Here is a 19,266-nt window from a genome sequence, read left to right on the forward strand (position 1 = left end):
ATGGGCTAAGATGCTGAGTCAGTGTGCAATGGCTAGGCTGAGAGTCTGGGACGTCTCAAGAGGTAGCGAAAAACCAGAGCAAGAGCATTGGGTTTTGGAACCCAATTGCCTTGGTTCAATTCAATTCAATTCAAGCCTAGCTCAGGAGCCCCTGGGTAACTTTACGCAGATTATTTCATTTGATCCTGTGAACTAAACACTATCTTCCTTTCAAACAGAGGCACGGGGAGAGAGGCCTCGAAGGTTCAGGAACTTGTAACTCCTTTCGCCAGCATATTCACACGCGTGAGACACACACGTCTTCAAAAGAAATGCCCTTCTGGAACCCCCTCCAGCTACAGCCCTTGCTCACAGCTCGTCTTCAGGCCAAACTTCTTGACAAAGTTGTCCACGTTCTCTGTCCATCCTCTGTCATCTCACACCCACTCAGGCACACCCTGCAAGGTGGCTTCCGCCCCTAGCTTAGAGAACTCGGTGACTGAGACAGTTTTTTCAGCAGAGATACGTTTGGCCTGTTACTTATTTAGGTGACGTCCTTCACACCAGCCCAAGTGAGAGAAACAGATGATCGTGATGGATTCTGCCTCCTGGGAGAGATACTATTCGTATATCCTCGCTATTAACTCCGGCGTAGATCCCAACTCTGTGTGACACCAACATTTTAACCATTGCTTCTGCCAGGTGAAGGCGGGATTGCTCCTCCAGGGGGGAAATTTCAAGATGAGTCCTAAGGTGGCCACTGTCGTGATGGCAGATTTAACCACGGGAAGGGTTGGCGCCATCATCCAAGACAGCAAAATAATCCACCACTGGAGATTTACATTTTTTTACCCCACACTTGTATCTCCGTGATCACAACACTGCCAAGGGCACAGCCGTGGGACCTGTGAGTCTTTCGAGACCGATCCCCCATCCGTTAGGTTGTGACCCATGAGGGAAGAGGTGGGAGGTGCTCCTCCAATGCTTTAGCTCAGGGTCCTGATTCTGCAGGACTTACTTCTTGCTGGGAGACTCTTGAGGGCAGGAATCATCTCAGCCATCTTTGAGTACTCAGTGCCAGGCAAACGATAGGGTCTTGGGAAATAACTGCTGAAGGAATGAGTTCCTTCTTGGGTCCTCGGGGAGGTGACAGAAGCAGGGCATTTATCAAGCGTTAAAAAAAATGTTGAGGTAAAAAGACCCAATATCCTCTCCTTGGAGTTCAGCTACCCTGGGGAACAGAGTAAAGGAGAATCCCACAGACCCAGACCACTGCCCAGAAAACGGGCCAAGCTCTCAGCCAAGTACATCTCTCTTACTTGGGCTCCGCCTTCTTTCCGCTCATGAAGTCAGGACACCAACACTGCAGGAACACAGGAGGAATGCTAGTGCTAATACCTCTTCTGGACAGCTAGGAGAATGTACATTCTCTGCCAGCCTCTCCAACACACAGACAGCACTTGTCTGAGTTCCAGCTCTCATGATAACCAGTCCCATCTTGAATCAGTTCTCTCTGTAGCTCCTACTCCTTGATACAATGTGAATTTTTTTCAAACTATTTTTAAAGTATCTAATCTGTTGTGAGTAACAGATGATGAAACTGCTAGTTTGCCATTTCTGGGCAGATAGTCTTAACGTCAAGACCTTATTAGGTTATATAACCTGATATTTTAAATGGTAGACAGAAATATAAAACAAAGTAGTGCATAGAAAATTTTAAACTACTTCTTAATGTCAAGTGATTTGAAATATTTTTAGATGTTTAAAGGGCTTTTCTGGGATTTGCCTGGTGGCGCAGTGGATAAGACTCCACACTCCCAAGGCAGGGGCCCTGGGTTTGATCCCTGGTCAGGGAACTAGATCCCACATGCATGCTATAACTAAGAGTTTGCATGCCACAACTAAGGAGGCTGTGTGCCGCAACTAAGGAGCCCTGGAGCCACAACTAAGGAGCTCACATGCTGCAATGAAGGAGCCTGCGAGCCACAACTAAGAACTAGCGCTACCAAATAAATAAATAAATATTTTTAAAAAGGGCTTTTCCATCTTAAAAAAGGGGCTAATTATTCCAAATAGCAATCTTGAAAATTGGTTACTGATTTCTTTCCAAATTTTCATACTAGGAAAACTAGGGATCTTAGAGATTGATTCAGGGACAAGATGGTCAGTTTTTTAAAAGAACCCAAAGTTCCTGAGTTTATTATCTATTCTTGACTCCACTGAATTGTTGCTTCCCCACATACGGGATCAAACAAGTATCAGTTATCTTTTGATACATAGCAGATCACCCCAAAGCTCAGGGGCTTAAGACAACAATTAATACTTTATTATCTGTTATGGACTGAATTGTTTCCCCCCAGCCCCCCAAATTCATATGTTGAAGCCCTAACCCTCAATGGGATTGTATTTGGAGATAGGACCTTTAAAGAAGTAATTAAGGGGACTTCCCTGGTGGTGCAGTGGTTAAGAATCTGCCTGCCAATGCAGGGAACACAGGTTCGAGCCCTGGTCTGGGAAGATCCCACGTGCCATGGAGCAACTAAGCCTGTGTGCCACAACTACTGAGCCTGCGCTCTAGGGCCCATGAACCACAACTACTGAGCCCACATGCCTAGAGCCTGTGCTCCAAAACGAAGAGCAGCCCCCATCTGCCACAACTAGAGAAAGCCCTTGCGTAGTAACGAAGACCCAACACGGCCAAAAATGAAAAAAAAAGAAGAGAAAGAAGTAATTAAGGTCAAATGAGGTCACAAGGGTGGGGCCCTAATCCAATAGAACTGGTGTCTTTGTAAGAGGAGGAAGAGACACCAGGGATGTGTGTGCTTGGAGGAAAGGCCAGGTGAGGACACAGAGAGATGACGGTCACCTGCACCCAAGGAGAGAGCCCTCAGGAGAAACCAAACCTGTCAACACCTTGATCTCGGACTTCTGGCCCCCAGAACTGTGAGAAATAAATTTCTGTTGTTTAAGTCACCCAGTCTGTGATATTTTGTTATGGCAGCCCCAGCAGACTAATACATTATGTCTTAATGGTTTCTGTGGATCAGTGTGGTTCATGAGCAGCTTGGCGGGTGGTCCTGGTGCAGGATCTCTTGCCAGGTGTCTAGTCGGGTTTGGGCTGGGGCTGTGGTCTCATCTGAAGGCTTGACTGGGGCTGGATGATCCACTTCCGTGGTGGCTCACTCCTACCGCTGGGATGCTGGTGCTGGTTGTTGGCTTGGGGCTTTAGTTCCTCTCCCCCTGGGCCTAATGAAACCTTTTTCATTCAGTCCCAACCAACCATCCTGAACCTTTTTCTTCAGTTCAATTACATATTAACTATATCATAGGAGAAATACGATAGCCCTTATTTTCAGCCACCAGAATCTTGGTATCATAAATTGGAAGAATAGAGAATAAGTCCATGTATCAGAGGCTGTGATGTACAGTTGACCCTTAACAATGTGAGGGTTAGGGGTGCTGACCTTTCACACAGTGGAAAATCCAGTGTAACTTAAGTCAGCTCTACATATACATGGTTCCTCTGTATCTGTGGTCATGTATCCAAGGATTCAACTGACCTCAGACTGTGCAGTACTGCAGTGTTTACTGTTGACAAAAATCTGCATAGAAGTGTACCCATGCGGTTCAAACCTGTGGTGTTCAAGGGTCACCTGTACTACTCTGATCCCCTTTCAACAATGAAGGACTTTCCTCCAGCTGTTGGGAATCTGCCAATTGGTGACCCTCAACTATCAGCTAGGATGGCCCTTGGCTGAAGAGAGCTGCCTTGCCCAGGGTCAAGTCCCTTCTAGGACAGGTGGTGATGGTATAAAGGTCTGGCTCCTTTGGCCCAACTTGGGGCCGCTCTGAGGAGCTCCCTGTGGTCTGCAGAGGACTTTGTTGAGACTGTACCACACCGCAACTTCTCCCTCTGTCCTTCTTCCCGCCTTCCCTCCTCCACAGGTGTTGATCCTAAGAGCACTTCCTAATAAACATCCTGCACTCTAATATCTACCTTAGATTCTCTGCTGCTTGGGGAACACAAACTGCAGCAGTCTGCTTAACAGGAAGTCACTCTCGGAGAGGTCAGCCGTCTAAATTAGACTCCTTAAATATAGATGAATGAGCCTCTAGACTCGAGCACATCGTGTGTTCAACGGCAGATCCAGCTGCTGGAATCAAGTGATAAGACAGGAGTATATTTCAAAACTGGCCCGCATCCTCCCCATCTCCCTGCGTCCATGCCCTCTGCAACGTGACTGTCACTTCCATTTCGTTCTGTGGGCCAAAGCAAGTCATAAGCCCAACCCAGATCCAAGGGGAGAGGACACAGATTCTACCCAGGATGGAGGAGCTACAGAGGGGCGGTTCTGAGCCCAGCCTCAAGAAGCCTGGTATGGGGCACCCTGTCTCGTGGAGCCCTGTCACGGTCATGAGAACACGTCCAGGCTGGCCGGTTGCAGGAGGAGACCACATGGAACAGAGACAAGCTGTTCTGGCTGAGGTCACTCTGGTCCAGCCAGTCCCCAAGTGACCTGCTAAGTGACCACAGATGTGTGAGTTAGCACAGCTGAGCCAAGAAGAATGCCCAACCCAAACTGCTGACCCACAGAAGGGAGAGTTAAATAAAAGGTTGTTGTCCCGAACTGGGGGGAGGCTTGTTATTCAGCAATAGAAAAACGGATACAGTACCTACCCCTGTTGGTGACAGGAATCAAGCTGGCAAGAGAAGAGGAGAATGGAGACTCCAGGCTGCAACAGGTGTCTTAGGTTCCCTGTGACTAGTTTGGGGGACACCAAGTTGCTACAGGGGCTGCTGCTAATGGCCCAAACATGCAACCTCCTTACAGGACTGTCCTTGGGTGACAGGCCCCATCCCAGCTGCAGGTACATTTCCCTCATCCTGGGCATCCCACAGTTAAGGGCGCCGCCATATGAAGACACAAAAGCCCAGTTTCGGGGGCTTCCCCGGTGGCGCAGAGGTGAAGAATCCGCCCGCTAATACGGGGAACACGGGTTCGAGCCCTGGTCCGGGAAGATCCCACATGCCGTGGAGCAACTAAGCCCGTGTGCCACAACTACTGAGCCTGCGCTCTAGAGCCTGCGAGCCACAACTACTGAAGCCCACGCGCCTAGAGCCCGTGCTCCGCAGCAAGAGAAGCCACCGCAGTGAGAAGCCTGCGCACCGCAACGAAGAGTAGCCCCGCAACTAGAGAAAGTACGGGCTCAGCAACAAAGACTCAAGGCAGCCAAAAATAAATTAAAAAAAAAAAAAAAAAAAAGCCCAGTTTCCTTGCCTCGAGGCAGAGCAAATTCTGGTGCAGTTTACAATCCACAGCTGCCCCGTTAACAGGCTGAGGCTAAATCTCATGTGAAACCACACCTTTGCTTTGTTTCTTCCCTTCCCTTGGTCCTGAGAGCTTTCTTCTGAGAGCACTCCTAATAAATAAACAAACTTGCATCTGAAACCCCGTCCCAGCCTCTGCTTCTAGGTACTCTGATTGAGGACCCAGGTCAAGAGTGAAATTACTAGAAGAAAATGAGGGGGAGACGGGCGTGACTGCTGTAGAAAGGAAATGGGATCAGGACCGATCATTTGAATACCTTCACATCAAGTTTTCGACCCCACGGAGGAGGATTCTTCCATTGGTTCCAGACAAATACGCTCACCGTATGCTCCCACCTCCTAAGGAAACTCACCCGTTTCCTTTACAAGCCCAGATGTAACGCTTGCTTTTCCCCTTCTATCTTTAACTGCTCCCTTCCTACTAACTTGTTCCCTGTCAAGTGTTTAAATCCTTATGGGAACAAACCATCACCTCCATTCTTCCAGCTACAGCCCCATCTCTTCCCCCTCGAAGTCAGGATTCTGGAAAGTCATCTACACTACAGACCTCCACATCTTCACCTCTTAATCATTCACCCCACATCACACGGCTTCTGCTCTTGACCGTGCCCTTGAAAGTATTCCTGCCAAGGCTACCGATGACCTCAGTCCTTACGGTCCATGGCCAGGAACGTCACCGATCACGCCCTCCAAGTGCGTGAAACACAACGAAGTACAGTCCTTGTGCTTCTGTGATACTGTGTTTGCCTGGTTTTCTGCCTACTTTCCAGGCAGTTCAGAATCCCCATCCTTTGTTCGTCCTTCAAATGCCTACGTTCTTCTGGCTTTCTTCTCAACCACCATACATCTCTCCAGATTACTTCATCTACTCTCATGGCATAAATTACCTTCTATATTCTGATGATTTAAAAATCTTAATTTCCAGGGGAGTTCCCTGGTGGCCTAGTGGTTAGGATTCCAGGCTTTCACTGCCGTGGCCCGGGTTCAATCCCTGGTTGGGGAACTGAGATGCTGCAAGCCGCATGGTGCGGTCAAAAAAAATAAATATAAACAAACAAATTAATTAAAATCTTAATTTTTAGCTCCAGACTCACATATCCAGTTGCCCTTTGGACACCCCCACGGGCACCTGTTGTACCATCACCAGCCAACACACACGTGTGTCCACTTATACACACCTCCACGTGCTCACATACACACATGCACACACACAGCCTGCTTCTCCTTCTCCTCTGTTCCCTATCCCAGCAAGTGCAACTACCACCCATCCAGTTTCCCAAGGCAAAACCTTCGGAATCGTCCTTGATTCTTCTCTTTTCTGCCCTCAACTAATCAATAACTACATCCCCAGTTCTTTTCAATTTGACGTCTTAAACAGCTCTCTACGTTTTAACACCAGCCCCCTTCTTTCCACTGTCAGCTGCCACCAGGCCCAGATCATTTCACACTGCATCTCATCTGAGCCCCTGCTGTACCCAAATCCAATCTAATTTCCACACCCCACCAGAGGGACCATCTTAAAATGCAGAGCTGATTATTGCTCTCTGCTGCTGCTGCAAAAAATGTCCACTTCCTTCCTCTGGGATTGTTTTTTTTTTTTTAATTAATTAATTAGTTAATTTTTGGCTGTGCTGGGTCTTCGTTGCTGTGCGCGGGTTTTCTCTAGATGCAGTGAGGAGGGGCTGCTCTTCATTGCGCTGCGTGGGCTTCTCATTGCAGTGGCTTCTCCTGTTGCGGAGCACAGGCTCTGGGTGTGCGGGCTTTAGTAGTCGTGGCACGCGGGCCCAGTAGTTGTGGCTCGTGGGCTCCAGAGTGCAGCCTCAGTAGTTGTGGCTCATGGGCCCTAGAGCGCAGGCTCAGTAGTTGTGGTGCACGGGCTCAGTAGCTGTGGCATGCAGGCTCAGTAGTCGTGGCTCGCAGGCTCTAGAGAGCAGGCTCAGTAGTTGTGGCACACGGGCTTAGTTGCTCCGCGGCGTGTGGGATCTTCCCGGATCGGGGCTCGAACCCGTGTCCCCTGCGTTGGCAGGCGGATCCCTAACCTCTGCACCACCCGGGAAGCCCTGGGCCTGGCGTTTGTGCTCACGCTGGACTGGAGATTTTCTCCCATGAGAACTACTCAGGCTCTATCGAATATTCTATTACGACTATTTCCCTGTTTGTGGCCCCCCAACAGACAGGAGCTCCTTCCTTTGTTCAGTGAGTCCTCAGCTATTTACCGAACCCCTCCCTTGCATAATGTGCTGTTAATAAATGGCGAACAAAATGAACACTGTCCCTGCCTCATAAGAGCCGCTTACGTACTTGTCATCCCATCAGCCTTTCCGAGCACAGTGTCTGGCACCCAGCGGTTGCTTCATAAATATTTGCTGAGTAAATAAATGATAAAATGAGTGCTGTCTGCTAAAGACTAATTCATTACCCTCATCCCCTTCACAATTTTAGAATAAAATTCACGGGAACAAAGTTTATAAAAGTGATTATAAAAGGGATTTTATAAAAGTGATCCGCTTTGATAAAAGCCAATGTTTACAGAGAGCATCTTTTTATTCCAAAAGGCAGAGATGAATTATATCTAAATATTTGCAGGCTGATAGACGTCTTTAAGCAGCTCACATTCCTCTATAAAGATTATGCCAGTAACGGAATGCATGAAATCAGCTAAACTCTTACTTAGCACATAAGGACAGTCAACATAATCCAATTAGAAAGAAACACTTAAATCAACTTGAATCCATCACCAGCCCTGCTGCCAAGGGCTGCTGAAAGCAGAGACCTGGGCCGAACTACAGCTGCAGAGGCTGTGACCAACATGCCGAAGAAGCTCCTGGAGGCCTTGTGGGATAAAACTCACACATGATGAAGGCCCCTGTTTAATGTCTGTAGCCGGTGGGAACACTGTCTTCCAATTTTGAAACAGATCATTTCAAAACATAAGTGTTTTGGTTTTGATTTTCTGATTTGATTTTGATTCTGATTTGATCGTGATTTTCTGAAGCTCAAACTATATAAACATTGCAGTGTTGACTCGATCATTAAAAAGAAGTGGTGAAAGGATACAACCGAAAGTGTCTCTAGTTCATAATAATTAAAGGATTGCTCAATCAGCATTAATAGTATATTAGAATAATCCAATATGTATTATGTGAAGGTATAATGGGCATAATGATATATTTTGAGACTACAGAGATTTACTATCATTAACTGCTATATACAGATGTGTAGGGTTTTCTAAAATTGTATTTATAACCTATATATAGGTAAAACTAAGTGCGTTAATTGTTTTGTACATATGTGCTGCTAAACCCGTCTTAAAATAAATTTTGAATATAGTTTCTAAAATAGACAGCTACCATCCCCATGTCACTTATTTTTACCAAATTGCCTAGAAGCACCTCTTAATAGATTGTACAAGGTGAACTTTGTAAAATGATCATGGACAATAAGGTATATGGAGTCCAAATAACTGTGGCCTCCTAAATCATGAAAAAAAACTGTGGTAAAATATACTTAACATAAAATTCATCCTTTTAACCATTTTTAAGAGTACAATTCAGTGGCATCAAGTACATTCATATGGTTGTGTGACCATCGCCACCATCACCTTCAGAACTTTTTTCATCTTCCCAAACTGAAACTCTGTCCCCATTAAACACTGACTCCCCATTTCTCCCCATCCAGACCCTGGTGACCACCATTTTGCTTTCTGTCTCTATGAACCTGACGGCTCTAGGGACCTCCTATAAGTGGAATCATACGACATCGGTCCTTTTAAGACTGGTGTATTTCACTTAGCATAACGTCCTCAAGGTTCATCCATGTTGTAGCGTCCGTCAGGATTTCCTTTCCTTTTCAAGGCTGAATACTATTCCATTGTATGCTTCCATCATGTTTATCCATCCATGACATCTGCACGGTTGTTGAAACTTCACGGTGCTATCAGTTCCCCCAGCCTGTTTGTGGAATCGCAGGCTCTGACCAGGGCACAGGGTCCGTGCCCACCGCTGAGTATGGGATACCGCCGAGAACCCCTCCGCCCTGGCCCCAGAACCGCCTCAGAAAGCCTGGAAGGGCCCAGGCTCACTGGTTTTCACCAAGAGCTTCATAGTTGTGTGGTATGAACAGTTAAGAATATCACTTTCTAGTCACAATTGGGGTGGGGGCAGGGCACAGCGGGCAGACCCAGAACGCCCTCTGGATTCTCTTTCACTTAAACTGGGAGAGGCTGTCCCGAGCACAGAACTTCTGCAACCACGGAAAAACCCTGTGTCTGCGTCCGTACCATCACTTCAAATGATCTAAAGTCGAAATGACCGTCTCCTCATCCATGCAGTGTCTCTTCTTACACGGGGCTAACCTGTCAGTTATCCCTGGTCCATGAGAAGAAGCCAACATTTTGAGACTCCTCCCCCAGGGTTTCTGTCCCAGACCTCCTGGCCCACTGGCCTCTCGGCAGGTTTGGCACAAGGTGGAAGGCAGGAAGCAGTGGAGACGCCAGACTTTCTACCCCTCTGCCTCGCGTGGCATCTCTGGCCAGTGGCTGCTTCTCCTCTGCAGTTCCAGCTCCTGCCAGGCAGACACACTGGCTCCACCTCCCATGTGATGGGCTCCCAACACGTCCCTCCAGCCCGAGGGGAGTAGTGGCTTCCTGCTTTTGATCATCTTTGGGTTGCCCCATCATTCCTTTTTTGGATATATTTGTTCTATTGTCTCTATGACCAAATCTCTTTGCAAAATGCCCGGGAGAACAGAAACCTCTAGATCTTTTCTCATTCATACCCAAGAACACGGATGACCTTCCTCCTGGGCCCTTAGCTGTAAGCGGCCAAGGCCTGCACCTCTCCACGTCTCTAGTGAGCGGTCCTCTGGTCCCCAATCTCTGCCAGATGCCCACCTCCCAGAGACAGCCCCCCACCCCCAGCTCCTACCCTATGCTACACGTCACACTCCTTCCCACCCCAAGCCATGGTTAATTTTCTTTTCCAGGAGGCCCTCCCCTCCCCTCTCCCCTTATTTAGACCCTACAATCACCCAAGGCTTCCTTGCCCTTATCAGACCACAGTATTTTCCCTTTCCCATCCCCTGCAGTGTGGACTATTTGTTTCACTCCAGATGCCCACCCAACCTACTCTCCACTTTTATTTAACTGTTTTATCTGAGTGCTGTTCTGTTCCCAGTAAGACTGTAAGCCCTAGAGGGCAGAGACAACACCTTGCATTTTATTCCTCAGCACTTAAAACAATACTCCGCTAAGCTTACACCTAATAAAACAATCATCAGAGGAACAAGGAGAAGAGTCACAGTAGGTTCTCTGCATGACAAAGGCATCTTCTTTCTCCCCAAAGGTAGCAACTGTTATGGCTGGATGGTGTCCCCCCAAAAGCTACGCTGAGGTCCTGACCACTGATACCTGTGAATGCGACCTTATTTGGAAATCAGGTCTTTGCAGAGGTCATCAAGAAGCGGTCGTACTGAGTTGGGTTGGGCCCTCATCCAACACGACTGGTGTTCTCATAAGAGTTTAAAACTGGACACAAACAGAGACAGAGGGAAGACAGCCACGTGAAGATGGAGGTGGAGTGACGCTGCCACAATCCAAGAAAATCCCGGGGCTACCGGAAGCTGGGAGAGGCCAGGAAATACCCTCCCCCGCTCAGAGATTGCAGAGGGAACGTGGTCCTGCCGAAACCTTGATTGCCCCCTTCCAGCCTCCAGAACCGTGAGACAATAGCCTCCTGTTGTTTTAAGACCCCCAGTTTGTGCCCCTTTGTTACGGCAGCTGCAGGAAGCTAACACCACAGCTGAATAAAAATAGTTACATCCATCTGCATAGACTCTACCGATACGGTCCTCGTGTCCTTGCTGGGCACAGGAATGATATTGAGGGTCTGTGGTAGCCAACACGAACTAGGGGGCGGTGATGGTGGTCCCCACACGCAGGGCCCACGGTGTTGAAATGCAGAGTGTTTAAGCGCTGGTGCTAAGCCAGCTTCTTCCATCCATACCCACGAGTCCCAATCCTCCGAAGGATGCAAAGACACCTGTTTCACCATCCCACTCTGCTTTGAAAGGTTCACCTTTCCGAGAATGCTTCCCAAGTCAAATGATGTCAGACTTTAAATCTTTAAAATCTAGAATAAAATTTCTACAAAAAACAATTTTTTGCCTTTGCCTATGACTTTTTACTTTAGTAACCCAATCAAGATAAATTCAAAGAAAGCTTTTAATGACTGATTTTTAAAAAGAAGCTAACAGGGCTTCCCTGGTGGTGCAGTGGTTGAGAGTCCGCCTGCCGACGCAGGGGATGCGGGTTCGTGTCCCGGTCCGGGAAGATCCCACATGCCGCGGAGCGGATGGGCCCGTGAGCCATGGCCGCTGAGCCTGCGCGTCCGGAGCCTGTGCTCCGCAACGGGAGAGGCCACAGCAGTGAGAGGCCCGCGTACCGCAAAAAAAAAAAAAAAAAAAAAAAAAAAAAAAAAAAAGAAGCTAAGAGAGCAAAAAGCTTTTTCTGATCATGTTCCAGATGTTACCATTCATTTGGTTTCCATTTGCCTACTGTGCTCTCGCCATTTTTTCCTCAGTTTGTGATTCATGATAAAATGCACCAAAAATGTCACAGGAGTGCACAGCTTTAGTTTCAGCTGTGTACAGACTCTGCCCTCCCTCCCATAGCTGGCGGCCCGGCCCCCAGGAGAAGGCCCAGACTTACAGATTTGGAGGGAGAATGGTGTGTTGGCGATGCTGACGGAGGCCTGGCTGAACTCTGGAAGGAGGACGGGCAGAACCTCTGGCCTGTGTCCGGAGGGGAAGAGGAGGCATAGATGCGATTTTCCAGTCGCTCAGGCTCATGCTTATAGGATTCGAGAGGAAACATGTGCTGCTTGGCCACTTGGGTGGGTGTTGATGGAGAGGAAGAGAGGCCTGAAGTTGAGGAGGAAACCACACAGGGCCGTTAGAATCTGGCTGACACAGGGAAAGGGGCTTCCATCTACAAGGGCCAAAAATCTCAAATGGCAGGAATATAAAAGATCAAATTCTGAATACTGGCGACAAGCTAGTAGACAATGACTTCTAATCCCTTAGAATCAGCTGTGCCCAGAAATCCCCTCGACATCCGACTTGAGTCGCGGGCAGAGCCCCCTTGCTGTGAAGGGGCCGTCCAGAAGCTGTCGGGGTGAAAGACTTCTTACACACACACTTCGGAGGCTATTTTCTGCCACTGAGTCCAAGATCATTGGATCTCCCCTCCTCCCCTACAGAGCATGGTGCCAAGAGCACGCGGAGGGGAACCCATATTACTCGAGACGAGACATGAGGAAGTTCATTAAGTATTCAGCAGAGACAAAGGTCAGGGTTGCAGACGTCACCTGACAACATACACCGGGGACCAGACGAGACACGCTGTTATTGTCAAAATGTGCCATGTGAAGATGGTCACCGTGAGTGTGCAGCAGTGAGAATCACCATGAAGATGCACGCTGGGGGCGGCTTCGGGAAGGAAGGAGCCTTGCAGAGTGAAGACTCAGATAGACAGGAACCAGGAGGAAGCGGGTGGGGATCGATGACCAAGGAACTGCAAGGAGGCTGGGGACAGGACTCTGCCAGAGTGACGGGCCGAACACTTCGACAGGGTTGGTACAATCCTGGGGGCCTTTCTCACTCACACCTAGCTGATTACACCATAAGATCATTGTTATGAGCTGAACGGCGTTCCCCCACGCCCAGAGAGATATGTTAAAGTCTTAACCTCCGGTACCTATGAATGTGACCTTCTTTGGAAATAAAGTCTTTGCAGATGGAATCAAGCTGAAATTATACTGGAGTAGTTTGGGCTCTTAACTCTATGTGTAGTGTCCTTATAAGAGGAGAAGACACAGACACAGACACACACACACACACACAGAGGAGAAGGCCATGTGATGACAGAGGCAGAGATCAGAGTGACGCCTCTGTGAGTCAAGGAACACCAAGCGCTGCTGGCGACCATCAGAAGCTAGAAGAGTGGAGGAAGGTGATCAAAGGGTACAAATTACCAGTTATAAGATAAATAAGTACCAGGGATGTCGTGTACAAAATGACGACTGTAGTCAACACTGCTGTATGACATACAGGACAGTTGTTAAGAAAGTAAATCCTGAGCGCTCGTCACAGGGAGAAAAGTTCTTTTCCTTTTTCTTTTCTTTTTATTGTTTCTATAGAAATGAGGGATGTTAGCCGACCCACTGTGATCATGGTTTCACAACACACGCAAATCAAAGTATCGTGCTGTATGCCTTAAACGTATACAGAGATGCGTATCAATTATTTCTCAACAAAACTGGAAGAAGGCAAAAAGAAGCTAGAAGAGGCGAGGAGGGATTTGATCCAGAGTCTCAGAGAGAGCGTGGCCCTCCTGACACCTTGGTTTCAGAATTCCAGCCTCTGGAACCGTGAGAGAAAAAAACTTGTCGTTTTATGCCACCCAGTTTGTGGTACTTTGTTACGGCAGCTCTAGGAAATGAATACAATAATGTTGCCTGATATTGATTTGTTTTCTAAGATCAGACGCTGGATTTGAGTCTGATCTCTCACATTTATAGGTAACTGAATAAAATTTTTATTTTAAATTGGTCATTTAAAAATACTTAAGCACGCAAGCCAAAGCAAAGACATCAGTAGACGTGGTCCAACGGCCATCCTCTCGTTCTTTCTGACCTTGACAAAGACTGGTCAGCCTACGAGCCACCAGCCTGGGGCTCTTTCTCTGTGCTGCTCTGTGCCACGTCCTCTCATGCCATCGCTGTGCACACCCCCCCGCCCAGAGCGGCCGCCTGACTCATCCCATCGCCCTCCTGCTGACTCTGCGGCCCTAGGAGCCTCCCAGCCCTGAACTCAGCACATGTCGTCTGTACCGAGCGCTACCAGAGGGAACAACGAGCTGCCTGCTTCACACCAAACCAAATGTAAAGTATGGAATTCTCTCCCCGCTCCCCGCTCCCCGCCCCTCCCCCCGGCCCCCAAACGCATCATCGGCCCAGAGCTGTCCCGGGCCAGGGGCAGGTGCTTGGTCAATGCCGGCCCCCAACAGGCAGAGAAAGGGAAGGGGGCAGGGCCGGGGCTCAAGCTCAGTTGGCATCTTCCCTCCCATATTTCCCAGGCAGACGCATTGGGAGAGCAACCAGGTAAAGGAGGAGTGTCATTTTCCAGGGACCCCTTATCCCACAGAACCACGCCAAGTGGGGATCCCTGCCGCCCGGGCCCCAGGCTGACCTGGGGGGAGCTCCAGGTGAAATCAGGAGGTAGAATGCTGTCACCACGGTTTTGAAGGTCTCCAGACTCATGACGTGAAAGGCCCCTAAGAGCAAAGGCCCCTAAGTTTCCACCCCGAAGGTCTTGAGAAGCAAGGCCCGTTTGGAGATGGGGCTGGGGGAGTGAGGAGGGGAGGACGGAGACTGGGGACCCCGAGCAGCTGGAGATCTGATGGTCCAGCAGCTCTGCAGGGGGAGCTGCAGGTGCTCTGGCAGGCAGGCCAGACTGTGGGTGATACCCACGGAGCAGGAGTGAGGCCACGGGCCAGGCTGGGGCGGCCCCGAGCCTCTCAGGGGGCTGTGCCGGATGGAAGAAGGAAGCCCTCGGGCTGCTTTGTTTGTGGACGGGCACCTCGCGGGCCTCAGGCCCCAGGGGTGGTGGCGTGGCCTTCACTGGCTCCTGTGACAGCCCGCGTAGGCGCCACGGTCCAGCGGGAAACGTCCTGGTCCCTGCTCCCAACTCTCGCCTGGGCCACTGGACACAGAGGCCCTTCCTGTGCTTTCTTTGGGGTGTTCCCTGCATTCGGGGTTTGTGCTGCAGACCAAACAGAGGGGGAAACAGAGCTGGACTTGGTGGGGGTGGCTCTTAGGCTCAAAAGCCTGTGCCACTGACCACATCCTGACAACCCGCAGGGAACCCTCAGGCGGAGCCCCTCGGGGGCCTGAGTTCTTCACATAAAGGACAAGCAGCCCCAGTGATCTCCGCACCCTCAGCCAGCAGCAAAAATCACCAGGGTGGGGTGGACCCTACTCTGTCTCGCAGGGCTCAGTCTACACCCGTCCCCATCTGGCAGCAACCCTGCTCCAGGCCCGCGGGGGAATTTTCCGAGGCCAGAGGAAATCAGTGCCCCTGAGGGGTCATTTCGGCAGCATCTCTCACGACTACAAGCACAAGTTCTTCCCCAGCCATTCCGCCACTGGGCATTCGTGCGTCAGACGTATTCGTGTCAGCACTAACCAGCCAGTGTCTGGGGTCATCCACCTCCCTGGTGCTTCAGAGCAGAGCTTGAGACACAGGTGCTCACCAGCAGGAAGAGGCTACATAACGCACTGCAGGTCCACAGCCTTCTTCCCTACGGAACACGGCAAGCCCCACCGTCCTTCTCATCTCCCAGACAGAGGGGTAAATGAAGGAAGCAAACCGCAGAGCCGTCTGCATAGAGGGGTCCATTTAGAGTTTCACAGACGGGGAAGAACCTGTACACCTGCCTCCCACTGTCTGCACTCGCCCAGAGTGCCTGGGAGGATCTGGAAACACGGGCTGCATCTGGTGATGGGAACGACCGGCAGGGAAGAGGATCACGGTGGGCCCTTTGCTATTCTTCAATATGATGTTTAATATCACATGAATGATGTATTTGTTATTCAGGAAATCGCTTTTTTCAGCCACTGTTCTGCTGTTGAGGCAGAGGCCGGCTAACACTGTCTGGAAGCGCCCGCACCCTGATCCTGGCGCCCAGCCGGCGGACAGGGCCTGCTCCCCACCAGGCCCACTCTCCCCCTCAACTCTCCCCATTTCCCCTTCTCTCTGTAGGATGCTGTCCCACTTAGGACAGTCTTCAGGATGAAGCCTAGTGGCCACTGTGGGGGGACTTTCAGAGCTGGTGGAACTCCTGGCTAGCTCTTGGGACAGAATGTTCATTTCTCAAGTGCGAAGAATTAAAGAGACTGAGACGAAGCGGCTTGCTACCTAAGACGGCTCCTTAAAGCCCCAACGGCAGCTTCTGTGTCCGCCGGAACTCATCCCACACGAGCACCAGGGCGATCCTGACCCGGTCCCCACAGAGGGCAAAAAGGATGGCTGGATGCAGAGGACGCGCCCCAGACACACACAGCCTCGGGGAGCTGCCCAGGATAAGGAGAAGATGCCGGGCTTTCCAGCCGGTGGTAGGAACAGTCTGTTTCTGGTGGAACCCAATAGAACTCCACGTCCCTCAGGGAAGCTCCTCTCATGGAAATCTTTCCAAGTTCAAGAGATGCATCCACCTTTCCACCTGGCCTCCTGCTTCCTCTCTCCTCCCTTCTCAGAGCAGGTGATTCCTGCTGGGAAACAGGACGATGCCCTGGACTATGGGGGTGGGTGCGGGTGGAGGAGGGGACAGGTAAAATGCTGTGTGGATTCGGAATGTGTGTAGCTTCGGGTACGGGGAAAGAACTTTCCTAGAACCAAAAACTGGCCCCCTCTTTGCACTGAAACCTGAAACATCTCTAAGAGGGTGGAGTCTTACGATACCATCTTACTGGTTACAAAGTGCTGGGACACACTCCTAGCAGCTCCCACCGCCCCCACCCCAAAAGAGAGAGGAAGGGGGCAGGTTTATGACCCCACTTCACGGGTGAAGAAACTGGGGCTTAGAAAAATTATGGATCCATTCACTTTAGGGAGTGAATGGCAGAGGTCACAGCCGGACCCAAATTCTAGACTGTTTTTGCCATGATTAAACTGGAATATCGTCCAGGGAAGGAACACAAACACTTAGAATCACACTTTGGGTGTGCGAGTCACCCTTCCAGAAAGCGTGGTTCCACAGGCCAAGAGGAGGGAAGCATGGGTGCCTGGAGGGACGTTGGTGTTGCTGAAGGACGGGAGGGGACGTGGGAGGCACAGGGGGCCTCCCTGCAGTGGCGGGGCAGCGTTGGCGGGGCGAGGATGGGTGCCTTCAAAAATGTTTTCTCTTATGTGCCAGCCAGAAAGAGTAGAGACATTTTCACCAGAGAGGGGACTTCTGCTCACACTTATGCCACTTTACCAGTGGGGGGAAAACTGTCTTATGAAAGGAAAGGGGGCCAGGTAAGCACGATATACCTAAATCTTTTTTCTTTTTTTGAGTATTGGTGTCACAATAAAGGGAAAAATGGGGTAATGCTGACACAATCCTCCATCACTTTTAACCTACTTTTTTTTGTTGTTGTTTTTATTTATTTATTTATTGTTGGCTGTGTTGGGTCTTCGTTGCTGCAAACGGGCTTTCTCTAGTTGGCGGCGAGCGGAAGCTACTCTTTGTTGCGGTGCGTGTACAGGCTTCTCATTGCAGTGGCTTCTCTTGTTGTGGAGCACAGGCTCTAGGTGCCCCGGCTTCAGTAGTTGTGGCATACATGTACAGGCTTCTCATTGCGGTGGCTTCTCTTGTTGTGGAGCACAGGCTCTAGGTGCCCCGGCTTCAGTAGTTGTGGCATGCAGGCTCAGTAGTTGTGGTGCACAGGCTTAGTCGCTCCGCGGCATGTGGGATCTTCCCGGACCAGGGCCTGAACCCATGTCCCCTGCATTGGCAGGTGGATTCTTAACCACAGCGCCACCAGGGAAGTCCCCCCATTCCTTTTAAAGAGACCAATTTCTTTCTTTTTGTTTTATTGCTTTTTTTTTTTTTGACTTAAAACAACAATAAATGTTTATTAATTCGCACAGTTTCAGTGTGTCAGGAATTTGGGAGCAGCTTAGTTGGATGGTTTGGGGTTGGAGTCTTCCGTGAGGCTGCAGTCAAGGCTCCAGTCCCAATTTATTTCCTAATTGTAGGATAAACCGCCAAACTCAGTCTCTCAGGAGGACCATGTGTCCGATTGGCCAGCTGCTATGGGCCAGGTCAAGATGCAGCAGACAAGTCCCACCTTTCAGTCTGGCTGGAGGAAACGGGACAAAAGGAAAACCAGCACCAACACCAACAGCAACACTCAATGAGCACCAAGAGTGAAATGCCTGTAAGGCCAAAACCAGAGGCGCTCGGAGAAATGGCTGGAGGGGTGGGGACGTCCCACGGACACACCCGGAAGAGCTGGGCCTCAACTCCGGAGAATGAAAAGGGTCCACCTCTGATTAAGACAACTTTCCCATGGGCCCAGACAGCACGGAGCTGTGGCAACAAAACCAAGAAGGACACACAGGTTCCCCCGTCTTGTTCTTCCGAGAAGGCTCTCCCTCCTTCCCCAGCTCCTTGAGGTCTTTGTTAGCGCCGCTGCCAGCCTCTGAGAGTGAACAATGCCTCCGAGTCTCCTGAGGCTGCAGCCAGGGCCCGTGAATAGGCTCAGTGAGTGAACAGAAACGACTCTGGCAGCCACACCAGACACCAGGCCAGTGGCTCCAGACACCAGGGAGCCATGAGCTGGTGACTTCACAGGGCCAGGCTGTGCTGGCCTGAGCTACGTCTGGAGAGAAGGGGAGAAAGGAGAAGGGCGGAGCCACTGGAAGAAAGCGAACAGGGGCCAGCAGAGCGATGCAGAGGACAGGCCTGCATTTCAGGAGCCTGAAGATCCAGGCCTAGTCTCACCACTAACTAGCCAACCCCGTTTTGTAAAAATAAACCAGGTAGACAAGATGGCCGTGTGGTGTGCACCTGCATGCGCTCCCCCCTCCCTCCCCGCTTCCTCAGGCACCAGCCCTTTTCACGCATGTTAGCACTTGGCTAACGAGGCTGGGTCTGAAATACCAAGGAAGAAAAACCAAAATGAAAAAATTAATTTTCCAAGCACCTAAACCCAAGAACTGCTGTTTCTTGTAACAGCGGTTTCAACAGAGATGCTAACAGCAAGTGGATCTTGTCGCCTTTGGGGGGCTGCAGCCGTGCCCCTCAAAGTGAATTTGGAGGTTCTACACACTTGGTAGCCAGTACCTGCTGGGACCAGATGCTGTGGCCACTCGTTCCCCAAGTGCCCCCCTCCCGATACCTGCAGACCGAGGCA

The 19,266-nt window shown here is 50.1% G+C and overlaps 1 protein-coding gene and 1 non-coding gene across 6 annotated transcripts in view; one reads left to right on the forward strand and one right to left on the reverse strand.

Moving 5' to 3' along the window:
- PRKAG2 (protein kinase AMP-activated non-catalytic subunit gamma 2) overlaps positions 1-19,266 on the reverse strand; it is a 275,589-nt gene that overhangs the window by 92,878 nt on the left and 163,445 nt on the right. For 4 of the 5 annotated variants that reach the window (XM_024754453.1, XM_024754452.1, XM_024754455.1 and 1 more), the window contains one exon: positions 12,015-12,226. In XM_024754453.1, the coding sequence (XP_024610221.1) occupies positions 12,015-12,226 (212 nt within the window). Of the gene's footprint in view, positions 1-12,014; positions 12,227-19,266 lie in introns of those variants that run through there. The other variant, XM_024754457.1, reaches the window with a different exon arrangement.
- On the forward strand, positions 19,050-19,182 carry LOC112405921 (small nucleolar RNA SNORA68). Its single transcript, XR_003004456.1, has one exon. It is a non-coding gene; the product is annotated as a small nucleolar RNA SNORA68 (small nucleolar RNA).

The sequence above is a fragment of the Neophocaena asiaeorientalis genome, unplaced genomic scaffold, assembly GCF_003031525.2.
Source record: "Neophocaena asiaeorientalis asiaeorientalis breed wild unplaced genomic scaffold, Neophocaena_asiaeorientalis_V1.1 scaffold407, whole genome shotgun sequence".
Classification (NCBI taxonomy): Eukaryota; Metazoa; Chordata; class Mammalia; order Artiodactyla; family Phocoenidae; genus Neophocaena; species Neophocaena asiaeorientalis.